The following is a 19,802-nucleotide window of genomic DNA, read 5'->3' on the forward strand; positions in this document are numbered from 1 at the left end:
TTACTTTTTATCCAAGTATTGGGAAGGAGTGAGAGAACAATGTGGAAAGGAAGAAGAGAAGAAGATTTAGAATAAAGGAAGGAGAGAAAGGAGAGATAGAAGGTTGTATTTATATTGTTCTTTTAACATTTTCAGGAAATTCCAAAGCTCCTCTTATATAATCGGGTATCCTTTTTAAGTGCAGCTGCTCCAGTAACATATGAGAACACAGTACCTAATTTGCATATGGCAATTACTTTGTTATATCCTGTGGCAATAAATAATTTATCAGGGTGCTGGATAGAATCACCCTTGCTCTCCTCCTAAATTGTACCAATGAATATTTATCATCGATCTGAGTAGACAGATCTACTAGACCACTGGATCCAAAAGGTGGCTCTTCCAACTGTGCAGCATCATAGAATTAGTGCTCAAGTCTCTGGAGTGAGACTTGAAACCTCGTCGTTCTTTCTCTAAGATAAGAATGACACCCAATGAGGTAAACACTATCAGACTGCTCCACAGAAAAGGAAGCAGTAGTTTAGTTTAGTTTAGAGATACAGCGCGGAAACAGGCCCTTCGGCCCACCATGTCCGTGCTGACCAGCGATCCCCACACACTAACACTGTCCTACGCACACTAGGGACAATTTACCATTTTACCTAGCCAAATAGCCTACAAACATATACATCTTTGAAGTGCGGGAGAAAACCCACAAACTCTGTACAGACAGCGCCCGTAGTCAGGATCGAACACGGGTCCCTGGCACTGTAAGGCAGCAACTCTATCACTGCGCCAGTAGTGCGGAGGAACAGGTGGATTTTGTGTATGTCCACAGATTCCTGAAGGGGACAGTTGGGTCAAATGAGGTTGTTAAAAAGCCATGAAAACATAAGAAATTGAGGCAAGGGAAGGCCACTTGATTCCTTAATCTTGTTTTGGAAATCTGCTACTATAGTACCATTTTCTTGATTTGTTCTCATATCCCTTGATTCTTTTAATAGAAAGAAATCTATCAATCATTGTTTTGTATGCAACATTTCGGAGGGTCCACAGCAATAGAGATGGTTTTGTGCTAATACTAATATTTTGAGGGATGTGTTCCTTATGAGCCTATTACGTAAGTCGGGGAGTGCCTACACTTGCTTCTAATAATTATGTTTGACATTCTGATGCAATGCTCCTCATGCTATGAAAAGAAATGCCCTATTCTGTCGAAAATACAGATGGTCTTACCGGTGACTTCTGCTCGTAGTAATTGGGATCGACTGATACATTGCTACCTCTGCGGGAATCACTGTACATGTGCACAGAATCACCACAAAGCATCCCCTTTGGTGTTGGCATTGGTGTTGCATTGGTGTGGATGATGAGCGGTGGGGTCAGACTGGTTTTAACATCCAAATTACCATTTGCTGTCATCACTGCATAGAGAAAAAATATTTAAGTTTGCTGGTTTTGATTTTATAACACCTATAATTTTACTTATTCCTTTCAAACATTTTTTGGCACAAGCAAAGAATTGATATTATCATTTCACTCTGTTTTAAAGGTCATTGGCAAAATCTTCAAATTCCTGGGCGTGCATGTCTTTGAAGACCCGTCCTAGCCTCAGCTCATTGATGTAATCATAGAAAAGCATAAAAAATCATACAAAAATCATTAAGAAAACATAAAAATACTTCCTTAGAGGATTGAGGAAATTCAGTATGCCATTGAATACTCTCTTGGTGTGCAGTAAAGAGCATATTGACTGCTTGCATCAAGGCCAGGTTCGGCGACTCCAATGCCCAGGAATGAAGAAGATTTCAAAAAATGATGAATACTGCTCAGACCATCACGGGTACTGCCCTCCCCACTATCGAAGGGATCTACAGGAGTCGCTGCCTCAAAAAGGTAGCCAGCATTATCAGAGACCCCCCCCCCCCCAACCCTGGGCTCATTCTCATTTCACTTCCCTAAACATACAAAATAGTGAAAGGCTTGGATAGAGTAGATGTGGAGAGGATGTTTCCATGAGTGGGAGCATCTAGCACTAGAGGTCATAGCCTCAGAATTAGAGAATGTTCCTTTAGGAAGATGAGGAGGAATTTCTTTAATCAGAGGGTGGTGAATCTGTGGAATTCTTTGCCACAGTAGGCTGCGGAGGTCAAGTCAGTGGATTATTTTAAGGCAGAGGTAGATAGATTCTTGATTAGTACGGGTGTAAGGAGTTATGGGGAGAAGGCTGGAGAATGGGGTTAGGAGGGTGAGATAGATCAGATCAGCCATGATTGAATGGCGGAGCATACTTGATGGTCCTAATGGCCTAATTCTGCTCCTATCACTTACAGTATGACATGATATGATATGGGTGGAAAGCGACAGGGGGGAAGGGAAAGAGGGGAGGATACAAGGGATATGGGGGAAGGGAGATGAGTGTGTGAAGGAGGGGAAGGAGCAGGAGACGGGAAAGGGGTAGGGGATGACGAGAGAATGCATGTGCACTGAGGTGTGGGGGGAGAGTCATTGGGGTTGTGGCATTGGATAGAGAAGGAGGATGTGAGGGAGGGAGGGAGGGAGGTATTCCTTGACATTGAAGATTTCAGTGTTCATACTGTAGGGTTATAAGCTACCCATGCGGAATATAAGGTGCTGTTGCTCAGTTTTCATGTGGCCTCACTCTGGCAATGGACAGAATGGTAAGTATCGGAATGGGAAAAGGAGTTAAAATGATTAGCAATCAGGATGTCCAGCAGGCCATTGCTGTCAGACTGCAAACGTTCGGTGAAACAGTTGCCAAGTCTACCTGCATCCACCTAACACGTGCCAGGTTTTGTACTGGCCCCACGTCTCTTTTCCAGCTTTCACACCCTACTTCAATCTGTCTGAAGATGGGGCCCAATCTGAAATGTCATCTGTCTCTTCCCTCCACAGATGCTGCCTGACCCACTGAGTTCCTCTTGCACTTTGTGTTTTGATCAGAATTACAAATAATACTACTGGAAATACCAACATAAAAATATCATCCAAAATTTCTGATGTTAACGATCAAAGTTTCTGGGAATAGAAGGATGTGATATATACGTATAAGGTATAAATAGGTAGATGTTTCAGGAATACAAATTTCATATAAAATACAAGCAGATTTAGAGAATCACCTGTAGAGGTTAGTACTGTTTTAGTACAATAAATCTACCTTGGAAACACTTTGAAAGCGTATCTTTTAAACTGGCTCTGCTATTAATAATGTCAATTTGCATTGCAAATATATATATCCTTAAGATACACACAATTCACTACCTGTATCCTAAATGTATTCATCAACTTACGCGCAGTATTTGGAAGATCCTTTCTGCTTCCGCTATCATCATCCAGGCTCTGACAATAAAAGTCAGCCTCTGAGTCCGACTTTGAGACATCTCCCTTGAGTGAAAGTGAAGGGAAAGACTTAAGTTATGAATGGCAGAATTTTGCAAAATTCAGGTACAATCCCCTCACATTCCCTCCACTGACACTGATCCACTAAAATAACATCTTCGAAGGAAAAGGTAGTAATGTAAATAAAATATTATGATCCTTACCTCAATTACAGGGGAGGGTCTTGGAAAAAGCTGATAAGTAATAATTTGATTTTAATTTTTGAAATTGATTTTAATCTCAGCCATACAACAATTAATACAACATGCTTATTGTGAGCAGCTCATGCAGCATAACGTGCTCTTTGTTGATTTCAAGATAGTAACATAATTTGAAAAGGTTAATAACATACTTTTCTTCTTATTGGTCATATACCTTCCAGCTGACAAAATATCACAACCTCACATTGGATCAGACGCTACCTGCTGAGTTACAGCTTGTGACTTTTATTTGTTACTTCTGTAGGATTCCAGGTTATAAAAAGAGCATGTTGTGAGAAAGTGAAATAGATTATCTTTTAGTCATTTTTCATTCACTGTTTTTTCATCATTATTTGTTCTTGTTTACTTTTGGAATCTGTCATACGTCCTAGATGCTACTATTTGTGTTGGAAACATTGTTTATTGTAATTTAGGGATTAAGGGTAAGGAAGTGGTAGACTAAAGGCAATATTAACAGTAAAATATTGGTACAAATAGATATAATAGAATAGAATAGAATGCCATTTATTGTCATTCAAACATCCAAGGTTCAAACAAAATTTCGTTCCTGCAGTCATAACAGCAAAAAACCCAAAACACACAATTAACACAATTCCACACAAACATCCATCACAGTGAATCTCCAAACACCTCCTCACTGTGATGGAAGGCAAGAGTCTTATCTCTTCCCTGTTCTCTGTTCTTTATTCTTCTCCCGCAGTCAAGCAGTCAAACTGCTACATCGAGCTGATCGAGGCTCTTGATGTTAGAGCCCCCGGTGGGCGACGGTAAGTCCCGCGGCCATTTAAGCCGCGCCGAGTGATGTAAGGCCCCGCTCCGGGTCGATTTAAACCCCTCGATTCGGGCGGGCGAAGTTGCGGGAGCTCCGAAAAGCAGTCTCCCACCAGGGACCCGCGAGCTTCCGATGTTACTGTCCACAGGGCCAGCAGCCGAAGCCTCTGAAGCTCCAAAGTCGGGTCGTAGCCGTGTGCCACCACAGCTCTACGCGTTCCGAAGTCAGCCGATGGTGAGTCCACAGGCTCTGCGACTGGAGCTCCAGGTCGATTCCGGTTGGAGGCTGCCGGCTCCATGATGTTAGGCCCAAACGACAAAGGAAACTCGACAGGAAAAAGTCGCATCCCCGTTCAGGAAAGAGATTAAAAAGTTTCCCTGTTCACTGGTCAGTTAATATATACCAAGAAAGAAAATAAAAACTTGCAAGTACAAAGCACCTTTCAAAACCTTTTGCCATCCCTACCAATGTTATGGTACTTTAGAAGTGTAGATGCTATTGTCATGCAGGAAACAACCACATTTGCACACAGCATGGTCGAATAAATGAAATATAATAACGATCTTGGTCTATTTCGAGATTTTGAATGAGAGATAAATATGGGGAGAGTTTTTTCTTTTTCAAACAGTCTCCCAAACTCTTTACAACTATTTGCGGGTGGCAGATGGAGCTTCAGTTCAATGCTGCACCAGAAGGGTAAAACTGCCATTTAATGTAGCGCTCTGTCAGTAATAAATAATTTTGTGTTTGAAGCTCAGGAACAGAATCTTGAACCTGTCATTGTCCAACCTTGGTGTGAATGGCATCAACCTAGCCTCAACGAAGAGGTGCAATCAAAATGATAGTGGACAGTTACTACTGAGGGAATGCATGACGGTTGGATTTAGCTTTATGTCTAAGTATGTACAGTCTATTAAATGAATTAAGCTTCACAAATTAGAGAATGAAAGCTTGGATTTGTACAAGCTTGTTCCAACCTAATGGCAGATTTTTCATGTCCTCGCATTTAATAAAACCATGTTAAAACAGAAGTGGATGGTTTCAGGCTTACAGTATCCTTACAAACTATCATGTTATATTGAAACGTTTATATTAGATAAATATTTTCAACGTCACATTATATCCTCTCCATTGTTGTTTTATAAAATTATTCATAGGAGTAATTTAAATGTGCACTGAGTTCCCCATCATTGCCCGTCCTAGAATCTCAATCTCAGTTAGCAGACTGAGTTACAGTATTGTATTATTAGGCCTGTAAAGCTGTATTCAGTAAGAATTTCATTATTTTGTTCCTGGTACATATGACAATTAAACACTTTAGACTCTTGACACAATTTCCATTGGAATAGTTGATAACCAACTCATTAACAAGTTAAGTAAATCATTAAGAGTTATTGATGTGGCTTTGATTATAAAGCTGATCAGCGCCAAACCTTTAGTGTGGCAGGAAGCAAACAGAGCTACTGAACATGCGTGAGGTGTGCGCCCCTCTGGTTAACCACCACTTTTGTAAGACTGGTACAAATGGATCCACAATTTCAATGAACTTGGGGCAAATTCAGTCATTTTGGATTTTCAGGTTATGGTATCATGTGATAAAACTAACAAACACAACAGCCAATTTTACTTCGGAGTCACGTGAGTGACTACGGGAAGACCCCACCAGTACGCATGCATGTCATATCGTCTATCGCATTGCGTGACGACTGGCAAGATGGACATGATTCTCCTGCCAGCAACAGACCTGAGGTAAGTTTTTTAAAAACTTTTTCAGATTTTTCATCTTCTTGCAGGAACCTCCACTTAGAGGTCCTGTTAAAAGTCCGGGGCAAAGTCGGGACTAGGGGGAACCCCAGTCACAAACTTCCAGGGAACCCCGGTCACGGGGATGCCTTCCCATGGACCAAGTCGCTCGGGAGACCGCAGAATGCGGGTTGCGAGCAGAAGTGGATTCGCCTTTCGAGCCGCTGGTGGTGGAGCCAGCGGCTTCATATAGATGGAGAACCCGCCCGGGAGACCGAGGAACGCGGGGAGCGGGCGGCGGTGGATTCGCCTACCGAGCCACTGGCAGTGGAACCAGCGGCTTCATATTGGTGCCGGGGGCACCCAGAGCAGATACCCCCCCACCCCCGACATTGCAAATCGCGGCTATCCCTTTTATAGGGACCGCGGGGATATCCCGGCTGCAGTTACTGCGGGGATACCCAGCTCAGGGGGGGGGTGGGGAAAGCCCCGACTGGAGAACATCGCGGAGAAGCCCTGCTATAGGGACCGCGGATGTAACGCTCGGGGGAGAAATACCCGACATGGAAACCTTTCTACAAGGACCACAGAGGGAACCCCAGCTGCAACAACTAAGGCCAGGAGACCAAGCTCAGGAGGAGCGTTGCCCCTGCAGCAGAAGGTTTAAAACAGGACATGCAGGTAAAATCTTAACTCAAAGGTTGTTTTGTGCTATTTTATGAGAATGTTACAGGAATGGACTGCATCCAGACTGACTGAGGAGGACTGCGGAATTGCGGGGAGTCAGCAGCGGTAGGCTGCACCTGGATCGTTATTGATCAGGAGTCTCCGACCTGGCACCTGTACAGTCGGAATCGACACCACTGACTGGCGGGAAGGCCATGCAGAAGTCGGACAGGCCCGAAGACTCGGACGAGTCGGGCTGTGAAGACTCACCGCCGGCGGGAGTGACTATGATCGCATATCCCGCATGGAGCGGTTGATGGAGCTGATGCTCCAATGTGACATGCTCCGGTATATGGAGTCTAGTCACCATGGGGTCCTAGGACGCCCATGGCAGCACCTTATCGAGGGCTGCATAATGCATCTCCCTCGACAGAGGGGAGCATTAGGAGTCACTTCTGGGCTGACTCTGAAGACAGGGGTTTGGCTGAAGATACCACAAGTGTGCTCGGGGTGCAGGAACAACACAACCAGCAGTAGGAGAAGGCTGTGAATAACAACTACCAAATACCCAGCACCAGGGAACTGTATTTCGCTCAGTGTCCATGCGGTGAACATTTATCAGGGGGATACTGCCATTTGGGCAACCTGATGAAACAAGTCAAGAAGCTCGACAAGGGCCGTTGGGCTCATGAAGGCCACATCATCACGCAAGACCTCACATCTCCAGCAGCAGCACCCCTACGCACCCACCAGCAAACCACGATACACTGAAGCTGGTGAAAGCTTGAAGGCCGTACAACCAGGACAAAGGTCTTTTTAGGCCACAGCCCAGAACAGCCTTCCTGGAAGATGCGCCAACCCCGTACTCGAGCTCCTCTACCTCCCAGGAGCAGAAGTGCAAAATCATGCACACATGGTTGAGGCAGCTCCTGGGTCGGGTTGCATAAGTCCTCCCATTCGGATGTGGAAGGATGAAGCTGATTGAGGCAACTCCTGGAAGTTCCCCATCCGGCGGTGTGAATGTAGGGAGCCACATCATGATGTCTCCTGTCACGGATACAAGTTGGTAATATTTACACTGGTTTGAATATTTACCCTGGTTTGGGATAACATAAGATTAGTTTATACTGCACAACAGGTATGGTTGGAGTAGCCTTTCAAGGCAGGCTCACAATTATGGAGATGTGGACTGATCATTGTCAACAGCCTCAAACTGCAAGTGCAGTATAGACATTTCTGAATAACTTCCATGTGATCATTTCCGCTCACAGGGTTCGGAGATAATTGAAATTTAACTGGATGAGACAATGAGACACTCAGCCGCGTTGCAAAATGGGCTAACTTCAGTTTCCAGATTATTTACCAAATCACTACAATCAGTGCTTTGACTGCACAGAGCTAACAAATAAGTGTTATGGCCAATCTGGATGATATTGAACATACTGAATTTTACTAAATTAGCCTATCAGCCACATAGCTATATTTGATAAATTGGGGTTCTAACCCGTCCAGTTAAATTTAAATCAAGCTGATACCAACTGAAACTATTGATTATTGGAATACAATCAATCCATTAATTTGTCTGGGATTCAGCTCTGAGACAAAAGATTAGACATCTGCTATTCGCAGCTGAAACTATCAAAGTCACAATGGTGGACGAACAGTATTCAGCGTTGCTCCACTAAACCTCTCATCTGTAAATCTTCAGTCATTCACAAACTGATGCTATTGCTCAAAGATGGGGAATTTACTAATACCATCTCTAGTTACGGAGGCAGATGGGATTAGCACGAGTTATCAATTGTTCAGTCATGGTATCAACTGCCAATGGACACCAGGTGCGTTCTGTGCATTAAAGGGTGTGTGAATATGCATAATCTGCATGCACAAGTCTTAGGTGATACACTTTGGTGGTGGAATATGTTAATCACTAAGGTACAATCAAATCAAAGTATCCGGTGATAGTTTTACCTAACCGCATTTAGCACTGGTGTATTATCATGCAAATCAATGACAACACAGAATGAATGTGCGATCACAATGTATTTAATGACATTGTGAATCGATGGAACACTAACGAACGAGATGCTTGCATCCAGGCTCAATCACCAGTTGCAAAAATATGAGGCATATCAGTGGCAAAGGGTGCATTCTCGCTACATAAGGGAGGAATGGTCTTTTATATCTTCCTCCATTTGGCCTCATAGGACGGGTCATGCAAAATTCCCGCTTCCGGCTTTTCATAGTGCCTGCCTGGGTGATTTACCCATGGTTCCCGCTAATGTGGGGAATGAGCATAAAACCTTACATGGTTATTTCTGGGCACAAAGATGCTGGTTCAGTTGTGATGTTGAAACCATCCTCTGCATGGTATAATCAATTCATTGACTTACAGACTCTGAGAGACCGTTCCTGCGGCTCGGGTTGTCAAACCTAAAGCATTAGGAGTGCTCACTGCAGATTGCAGGAATAGCATCAAATAGCAGCATTCCTCATAGGAGATGGGAAGTATTGTTTATGCTTCTTTACGTTTAACTCGGCATGGATGACTGACATCTTGAAATTCAGTCTTATGGGATTATAACATTGTTAATATTCCATTTACTGCGCCTGAAGTACCTCCTCATCATTTGGCTGCGGTGAACATAAACCACTCTGTCCGGTCTCACCCTCTGACATCTAGATTATGAAGGGTATCATCAACTTAAAACCTCCCAGGTCTAGGGACGCAGAGATATGGGTTGTTAACATTGTGCTACGTCACTACGCCGATGGGCACTAGCAACATCCCTGTCCTTGGTCAAACTCACTTACTAGTGGTTATGCCATGGTGCTGAGTACAGCGCTACAGGTCCAGTCATTGCTGCACTGGATAGGATGATCATATCTGTGGGCTATAATAAACATGTTTTGTTCATGATTAGTCAAGCAGAGTAGACAAGGACATAAGACCAAACTAGATTTTGCAAATCCCATGGATCTTGGATTGCGTGTAATCACACATCTACACCAGTATGTCAAGGTCCTTAAGAGTCTTATAGACTCTGACTAGCTATATTGTTAGTTACATAAACCTCGTTAGAAGGAATCACTACAAACCTTCTCCAGAGGATTAAATGGGTCTGGCATATACTGGAGTGAACATTGACATTTTGAGTCTCACTCCACCAGGACCGCTATACCTCAGCAGCAGGGTTATGGACCACATCCTAGCGGCTGCAGGATGGTCAAACTATTGATCTGTCCAAATATTCAGATCAAATTCATTGCCAGATTGAGGGTATTTGCCAACTCTATGTTAGGTATGTTTCCTCCCGGTTGAGGGAGGTTACTATTGCACTATTGTTCATTAATAGCATCAACATGTCTATATCAATGTCATGTCTGAATGCAATATTAATGTTCACTCATCATTGGCCTACTGATGCAGTGTATGACGCCTGGACTCGTTTTCCACGGCATGAAATCACAGAGCTTTAAAATCTTCACGTATTCACTCACGTGACTCCAAAGTAAAATAGTAAGATTAAACGAGAATTTACCAGTTTGAAGTTTGATCTTTATTTTATGAGGAGTAACGTTGAGGGATTACGTGCCCTCCACTCCCAGCCCTCTATCATAAAGGTCAACTGGTATTATGGTTCTCTTATCTTACTATGTTCAGTTCAATAACTGTTGTCTGTGATTTCACACCGCTGCTTTGAAGATTGACACGCATGCGTACTGGCGGGGTCTTCACATAATCCCTCAACGTTACTCCTCATAAAATAAAGATCAAACTTCAAACTGGTAAGTTCTCGTTTAATCTTACTATTAATGATCACTTATGTTAGTTTGATTTATTTAAATATTATGCACTACTTTTGTTTATTTTGCATATATCTTCAGTTGCCACTGTGGTTTCCTTATATATTTTGTACAGAAGTAGATCTAAACAAGGGTTATGAATTCAGCCTAGTGCCTAAGTTGCTATTTGTCTTCCAACTTGTCCTTTGTCCAACTAAATTATAATTATTTCAATAACTCATAAAACAATGTAGACGGCTTACAGCTTGTTGTAACAATTGTTGCATGACTGAAGATTTTAGAAGATTGATGATATTGAGACCTCTGGCCTTTTGTGATCCAAAAGTGATAGCAAACAAACAGATAAAAGATTTTAGACTCACAGAGCAGAAGAAGTAGTGATAGAATAGAGTAGCAAAATGAACTATGATAACCACCTTCATCCAAGAGTTCAATGTCTCTCTGTAACCAGTGTAGTAATATGCCAATGTCCCACTAGCCCTTGAAATAACACTTGCCTAACTTTATTTGGTAAACAGGCAAGGAATTTGTCAGATCTACATTATTTACCTGAGGTTCTTGTCCCACTTTGACTTTTTGAGTAAAAGAAGGATTCAATGAAAGAAAAATTTAGTTAATGCTAGATACGCTATTTTATACAATGTTTTCCCCCCCAATATATTCTGAAAGGTTTGGTGGATGTACAGGAAACATGAGAAGACTGATAGACACCAAGTGAGCCAAGTGGAAAAGAAATGGAACAAAGGCACAGATAGAAGCCGCAAGCTTTATTTGACTGGAAACAGGAAGTAAGAGAATCAACATTCCCCACACTTCTGAGGAGACGTTACAACTTTCCAAAACACAATCATTGGCCTAGAAATTCCAGAACCAGTCTCAATCCTACTCAGAGAGACACGCCTTAAATTGTTCTACTGTACCTCAGGCGTCTTAATTATACCTGGTTGGGCAGAGCTGCAAACATCTGGTTCTCTTTGGATTACGTGCATGAATTTCACACACAACAATCCAAAAGAGCACTGAATGAGAAACAACATCATTCAGTGTACATCTGACATTGAAATGAATAATCAATGCAGGCATGATATGTGATTGGAGATAACCTACCAAATTCTGTAATCAGAAACAATTGCAACTGCACTCCACTTAGCTAAAAACCTATTTTTGTATATGTAGTGTGAAATAAAAATGCCATGCATCTGAATTTCAAGGCTTTTATGCTTTAAAATTAGTCCTCAACTCCCTTTGATTGATGCCTGTTGCACCAGAATGTATAAAGTAATAATTTGCAACCTTGACAATTGAGGTAAACATGCTTCTGATTACTTCGACCACCCCGGTGGGGTATCGCCTCGGCGCAGAGGGAGAAGAGGAGGGAAGAGACAGTAACTCTAAGACTTTTGCCTCCATCACAGTGAGGAGGTGTTTGGTGAACTCACTGTGGTGGATGTTAATTTGTGTTTATTGTGTTTTGTTATTATTACATGTATGGCTGCAGGCAACAGCATTTCGTTCAGACCGAAAGGTCTGAATGACAAATAAAGGATTCAATCAATCAATCAATCAATTAGAAGTGGACAGCTGAATGTTGAAGTTCTTTCTATTCCTTTTTACTCTCCTGTCATCCACAAAGGACCTCGCAATTGTTCAGAATATGGTTACTAGACAAAACTACAAAATGTGTACAATCTAGTATGCTCTAGGTTCTTGTGAAATGTAGGTTTATTTAAATTATGAAGAACAGAAATAATTGTTTTTTGTGGATGGACTCTTGTTCTTTTTACTTTGTTGAGTTCCCTCGTTGGCGTGGAACTAAGAACTGGCAGGAACATCACAGCAAGTGACCCCGTAGTGATTGACCTGGACAAATGTTTAAAACAAACCCAAATCTTTTCATGATGCCTGTTCTACCCAAGCACCACATTTCAGATTGGAATTCCCTGCAGCACCCTCTGCATTGCCACATACACACCCATTACTTTTAAACATCCGTTTTGTTTCACAGCTGCTTGTGTAATAGTATGGACACTTCATTGCAGCCTACTAAATATAAACCTTTCTCGATCTTTTCATATTTATCAGGCAAGCAGCGGGAGTGGAGAATGCTCTGTTAAGCCGAAATGTATCCATTAACATGTTGAAATAAATCAAGGAGATTTGTCAGCATGACTTTTGGTCAAAACTGTGATGACTATCTTCACGGTGCCATCTTGAAAGTGACGCCAACCGCAAAATCTGGTATACGATGGGTTAAATTGGAAGTTTCAAAGGGGAAATTGACTTTGCTACGGATCCCACCTATATTCGCGAAGAGAACATACCCTCTAGACTAACATTGCTTAAGTGATCAGTTTGATGTTAAATAGTGAAATAAATATCATAAATAAAAAGCAACACTGGGAAGCCCATCTCAGACACAATGGCAGCTGGAAAACAAACTCAAACATCAGAGATAGAAGTCTAAAATTAGCTTTACAATTCAAATGTATCCTTTTGGACATTAAAGTGTTTATAAATAAAAAGCTTCATATTCAGAATTTAATTTTCGCCAAGTAGTCTGATAATATAGAGGCCGTGGAGGGGGCAAGATCTGGAGAGATCAAAGAAGTGTGGCATCAGTTCAAAGGATTGGGAAGAGAAAAAGTAGTCCAGACAAGACTACTGTTCAAATTAATCTCTCTTGTCGACCAATTACAGTCAATACTTAATGTCTGTTTGCAAACACAAACTGCCTTCATAAGTTATTATACAAATTCCTTCACAGGGCTCATCTATTTCCTTTCAGCTTAAGCTTATTTCAGAGTATTCTGCTTTCTGACATCAACTTGATCATCCTTATTATTAATTTGAATTGCTCAACAAAAAAAAGAATGCTCTTACACTGCTCTTTCATTGTAGAAAATTGCTGCAGGCCACTTCTCAGAGGAGCAACCCAACCTAAATGGGGACTCCGTGAAAGAAAAAGATAACATATAGAACGAGAACTGGTTTGGTCAAATTATTGGGGTTTAAGGCATATCTTAAAGGAAGAGAGAATAGAGAGGCAGAAAGTATGGGAGGGAATTCAAGGACCTGGAGCATTAGTTGTCAACTGCATAACTGCTAAAAGTGTAAAAGGGGAGATAGTAATACATATCAGATTCAGATGTTTACAATTTACTGAGGATTTGAATGAGCCAGAGGAGATACAGAGAAACTGAGGGACAAGACTCGGAAATAGTTGAAATACATTTTAATTCTGAAGGATTGGGGAAAAGAGAGATCTCGTGGGTTGGCAAGGCAAGATGATGGTTGTATGTAATTTATTACTGGACAGAATGTTTCTGAAGTGGTGTAATTTTTGAAGTGGCTAAAAAATTTTTGCTTAAAGTTAAGTATTGTATATGGAAGGTGAAGGATGGGAGGCAGCCAATAGATCAGTGGGGTAGATCTAATCCTAGAGAAAACTAAAGTATAGGCAAGATGATTGGGTTCTCTGCAGTAGACTGACAGAGGCACTGTTTGAGCCGAGTTGTTGGTGGTGGACATTCTCGGTTGAATAAGGTGCTGAGTTTCAGTGAGACTGAGTCACTGGGTCCGACTGAGCTGGCTGACTACTGGTAATTTTGTGGAGAACTGCTAGATGTCTGCCATTCAATGGGACTTAGTCCGTGGCACATGCTCAGTCACAGATGAAGCCTGAGCCTGAACTCTGATGCCAGAAGATCCACCATTGACTCAGCAGTGGGGCACTGGTGTGCTGGAGAGAGGGTGTGGCATCTAACCCCTCAGCTTTATGTCAGGGAGGAAAGGTGTGTGAATAATGACTCTATTCATTAAGTGGCAACAGCAACTACACGTAAAGGTTCATCGCAAGTACTTGAGCTATTTTGCATATTGAGAAAGATATGTTACTTCATATCACAATGAATTAGCAATTTACAAATGAGCCATTCAGCCAGTTCTGATGAATGGTCCTCAAGCTGAAACGTACCTCAGTTGCTCTCTCTGTAGAAGCTGCCTAACCTGCTGAGAATCTCCAGCATTCTAAACATTTACCTTGGGCTTTGCAAGTTGCTTATGCTACAAATTCGTATTGCCTCTGCCTATTTCATCTAACCTTTTTTTTGCACACCATTTTCTTCCTGTGTTTATATAACTTTAAAAAAAAATGCATCTGCACTATTCCAACCACTCAATGAGGTAGCGAGTTCCACATTATCCCCACTCAGGATAAAGACGTTTCTCCTGAATTCTTGCTGAATTTATTGGACATGGCCTCTTTTATTGGACATGGCCTCTTTTAAACCACAGAAACATCTTCTCAGCCTTCTCAAATACATTCGTAACATTCATATATTTAAAGAGTAACTTATTTTTAGTTATCATCATTCAACACTTCCGCTTGACTATCTACCCGGGTCATTAAAAACACAGATGAGCTATAAACTGGAATAAGGATAGACATGTGACTCATCACAGTCAGCAGTGAATTCAACTTCTGCTGAATGGATTATTGTACTGATTTTCTGTCATTCTGTATGAAAACTGAGATCGAACATAATGCAAAGCCACATACTGTTCTCACTGAGAATGACTAACCCATTCCAGATCTCATTCAGTCCAATGTCAAAACACTAGCTATGTTAGCATCACTCAAACCAGAAATTTGAATCACCAAACTTTGATGAAAATAATGCAAGAAATTTAACAACGAGAGTTCAACATTTTCTATTTGTCCAAAATCCCTGAATGCAATTAAGTAACATCGCTAAATGAACCCCCTCATGTATAGTATTTTTCTGCAACTGAATTTGAGACATGAAATGATTGCCAATCACGCAAATCATAAACACAATGTGCGTTGGCCCACAACTGGGATTTATCAGTCACTGACACAATTTTGCTTCCACAGAGTAGGGAGAATGCTACAGTGATGTAGTTGCACATATTATTGGTATAGTATAAAGGGAACTTTGTCCTTCATCTAATTGTGAACTCTGGCACATTAAGCATGTTTTAGATTGTGGTAAAAAAAGATTTGCCGTTTGATCCCCAGTACAATATGTTTTTCCATTATCTTTGTTACATAGAAACATAGAAACATAGAAATTAGGTACAGGAGTAGGCCATTCGGCCCTTCGAGCCTGCACCGCCATTCAATATTATCATGGCTGATCATCCAACTCAGTATCCCGTACCTGCCTTCTCTCCATACCCTCTGATCCCCTTAGCCACAAGGGCCACATCTAACTCCCTCTTAAATATAGCCAATGAACTGGCCTCGACTACCCTCTGTGGCAGAGAGTTCCAGAGATTCACCACTCTCTGTGTGAAAAAAGTTCTTCTCATCTCGGTTTTAAAGGATTTCCCCCTTATCCTTAAGCTGTGACCCCTTGTCCTGGACTTCCCCAACATCGGGAGCAATCTTCCTGCATCTAGCCTGTCCAACCCCTTAAGAATTTTGTAAGTTTCTATAAGATCCCCTCTCAATCTCCTAAATTCTAGAGAGTATAAACCAAGTCTATCCAGTCTTTCTTCATAAGACAGTCCTGACATCCCAGGAATCAGTCTGGTGAACCTTCTCTGCACTCCCTCTATGGCAATAATGTCCTTCCTCAGATTTGGAGACCAAAACTGTATGCAATACTCCAGGTGTGGTCTCACCAAGACCCTGTACAACTGCAGTAGAACCTCCCTGCTCCTATACTCAAATCCTTTTGCTATGAAAGCTAACATACCATTCGCTTTCTTCACTGCCTGCTGCACCTGCATGCCTACTTTCAATGACTGGTGTACCATGACACCCAGGTCTCGCTGCATCTCCCCTTTTCCTAGTCGGCCACCATTTAGATAATAGTCTGCTTTCCTGTTTTTGCCACCAAAATGGATAACCTCACATTTATCCACATTATACTGCATCTGCCAAACATTTGCCCACTCACCCAGCCTATCCAAGTCACCTTGCAGTCTCCTAGCATCCTCCTCACAGCTAACACTGCCCCCCAGCTTAGTGTCATCTGCAAACTTGGAGATATTGCCTTCAATTCCCTCATCCAGATCATTAATATATATTGTAAATAGCTGGGGTCCCAGCACTGAGCCTTGCGGTACCCCACTAGTTACGTATCTATTCAACCTTGTCTTATGCCATCAAATACCCTGCCAAGGGTAGAACTCCTTTACTCCAAAACGAGGAGTCTGTTAGGTTTCTAAATCAGCCCCGACATTCAATTCGATCATAGGGTACACAAAAATGCTGGAGAAACTCAGCGGGTGCAGCAGCATCTTTGGAGCGAAGGAAATAGGTGACGTTTCGGGCCGAAACCCTTCTTCAGACTGATTCAATGGTCATGGTTGATTTATCACTTCTATTTTTTTTACCTGCCTAGACTTTTTGATACTCTGGCCCAAGGAACTCTATTGGTCTTAGCCTTGAATGGGCCTATTTTCTGAGAAACCATTGTGTTTTTTTTTTTGGGGGGGGGGGGTTGTGCAGGAGAGGATTTGGAATATCTACTGAAACCTTTCTTCCCCGTCAAAATGGCCGAGCTATTGAATTAACATTCTATTCCCCTGACCAACCAGCAAAAACGAAATTAAATCACATGTTTTTGTACCCAAGGAGTACAAAATTAATGCAACATGTCTTCAAATGTAATCAACCATATCCCGGCTTAATCCACTAAACCATTGCTGTTGATGATTTATCTTTAGGGTGGACAACACAGTTAGGTTTGAAACCACTATAAAAAATATAACATTCCATTTTTGTGTCATTGTTAATAACTGTATATTTAAATCAAATTCAAATCACAAAAGATTCAACTAGAAAAAGTAAATACCTAAGCCAGCCTAAAGCAAGAATGTCATTGTCCTATCTGGGACATGACAATAAACTTTCTTGACTTGACTTGACTTGAAAACAAAAAGAAACAAAGGCTTCAGTCTTCAATCAATCTTTGTTTGGATGCAATGTCAGATGAAATGATAAAAAGTTCTATCAGACCAATTAAGGGATCATTGAAAAGAAAAAAAAAATCAGAAAGGAGGCAGACACAATTGTTTTTTAAAAAACAGTTCAAAAGCTGGCAACTCTTCTTCCTCTCTGCTGCTTAATTTAAAAAAAAATGTCTCAGCTGAGAATTCACGGTGAACAGTTACGTACCCCAGACGAGTCGACAGGCAGCTGAATACAGCTTAACTGCCCACTCGCATCCTCCCGCTTCGGGACCTCCTGAAGTGAAACAAACATGGTGTCGATATTGAGGTGACTGAAATACATTCAACTTAAATATTTCAGACACTTTGGAAACAAAAAGCACAATTAATTGAAGGGAAAAAAGTTAAAAAAATTAATGATTTTTTTCTAATTATTTGTACTGAGGTTAGGATAAGTCCACAATTAATCACAACACAGGCAAAACATAACATAATAATACCAGGATAACCAATCTCCATATTACAGGTGATATCACATTGAAAAACCCAGTGATTTGCCTTATTATTGCCAGCTATTTGATCTAACAGATCTTAATAATAAATATTTGCTTCCTTCAGGAACAAAATGCTAATTATTATTTTGATAAACTCATCTTTCTAAAGCTGAATTTAAATCAAAATCAATATATATGTGTGACAAAATAGAATTTTCCCTTCTTTTAAGTTAGTTCCTTGACTCAGAGGCATGCTGCCAACAATGATGTGTCATTTGTTAAAGTAACAGTCTGTTTAGGTAGTTCTTGACTTTACTTCCGAAACCATAGCATCATTGGTCTTCATATGCAATAAGCTCACAAACTAATTATAATGAAGTCCACAGCACTGGACTGGCATTAATGTGGCCTAATTTAACACCATTTTCATTTAAGAGGGAAATACGAGTGAGAAAAAAAATTACATTGGGCACATTGCTGGGATCTAGGAGTAAGTATCTGGCTCCCTACCTCACGACAGGCATCTGATGACTGAAATACAAGGTGATCGCAAGAATCCTAAACCAAGCCAAGAATGGGCAGTTCGAGGAGATTTCAGATTTCAGAAAAGGATATTGATGAGTGAATTAATATCTGAAATTCTCAGGAGTCTATCTAATTGATGTTGTAAAGAAGCATTTAGAATGAAAAATCTACTGGTTAATCCCAACAGTATTTATGGAGATTCCTCTGCAACTACAATCAAATTTATTTATCTGTATTGTAATAATTTAAAGTGGTACAGAATGTATCATTGTTACCATCTGAGAAATTATTCTACAAATATAGAACAGTTGAGGAAATTGATAATATAAATATTCATTCATGAATATAATGAACCCTAATAACTCATGACACAGCATCATTTGCATCCATATACAGTATCTCTGAAGGTTATGTCATTAATACAAAATAGTGATAAGGTAGAGATGCTGAAGGAAGTGCGCCTGCTGCCTGGTGGGAAATTACAATTAACTACAACGTAAAAGAGAAAACAGGCCTAACATAGTGAGGTGCAGTCAGCAATAACTACTAATTGCACATGTACACCACCTTGCAGATAATAAGAATCAATAGTTGAAAACATAGAAAGCAAGTGATAAGTAGCTGGTGTGGTTTGAGAACAGAATGACAATATGGACAATATATTTTGAAAAGAGATAGTGACAGTATGGGCATGAAGCAATGTATAGGATGATAGAAATAAAGTAGACGTCTTTTCTCCACATACAGTATGATCATCAGACAACATGGCGAAATTTCTGATAAGATGACATTTAGGCTCATGGGTAGTATTGTCAATGGCACATGATTAAATTTCTAAGAGACATCCAAGAAATTTCAACCTGTAAATTAGTCCTGTGATTCTTACTTATTATATGAACATGCAAATAGCCAGCAACTTCATACAATCACATTACATCATCTTTTTAAGCAGTAAAGATACCAATAAGCTCCAAACACCAAGTTCCATATAAAACATCCACAAACATCATGCAAAAAGATACCCCAAACACATTTAAGCAGCCAAAGCATATTTTATGAAATTGTCTCACTTGCAAATTATTGCTGTTACCTAGCAACCACTATTATTAGCAAAAGCTTGCAATGATAGTACCAAAATGTGTTTATGTACTGAAAATCACTGGTAAGTTGGAGGAAGAAATACAAAATATTGTCAATTTGCTCAAGAACTCTCAATGGAGATCAGAAAAATCTTGGACAAGGTGTGCAATCTAACATTATAGTGTAACAGTCACT

At 40.9% G+C, this 19,802-nt stretch overlaps 1 protein-coding gene across 1 annotated transcript in view; it reads right to left on the reverse strand.

Annotated features, from left to right (window-relative positions):
* The window catches only part of LOC116988061 (voltage-dependent T-type calcium channel subunit alpha-1G-like), a 225,078-nt gene that overhangs the window by 106,762 nt on the left and 98,514 nt on the right, over positions 1–19,802 (reverse strand). Inside the window, exons 13-14 of the mRNA XM_033044505.1 lie at positions 3,291–3,384; positions 1,216–1,403 (exon numbers count right to left, since the gene is read on the reverse strand). Coding sequence (XP_032900396.1) covers positions 1,216–1,403; positions 3,291–3,384 — 282 coding nt within the window. The remainder of the gene's footprint in view (positions 1–1,215; positions 1,404–3,290; positions 3,385–19,802) is intronic.

The sequence above is a fragment of the Amblyraja radiata genome, chromosome 26 (assembly GCF_010909765.2).
Source record: "Amblyraja radiata isolate CabotCenter1 chromosome 26, sAmbRad1.1.pri, whole genome shotgun sequence".
NCBI lineage: Eukaryota > Metazoa > Chordata > Chondrichthyes > Rajiformes > Rajidae > Amblyraja > Amblyraja radiata.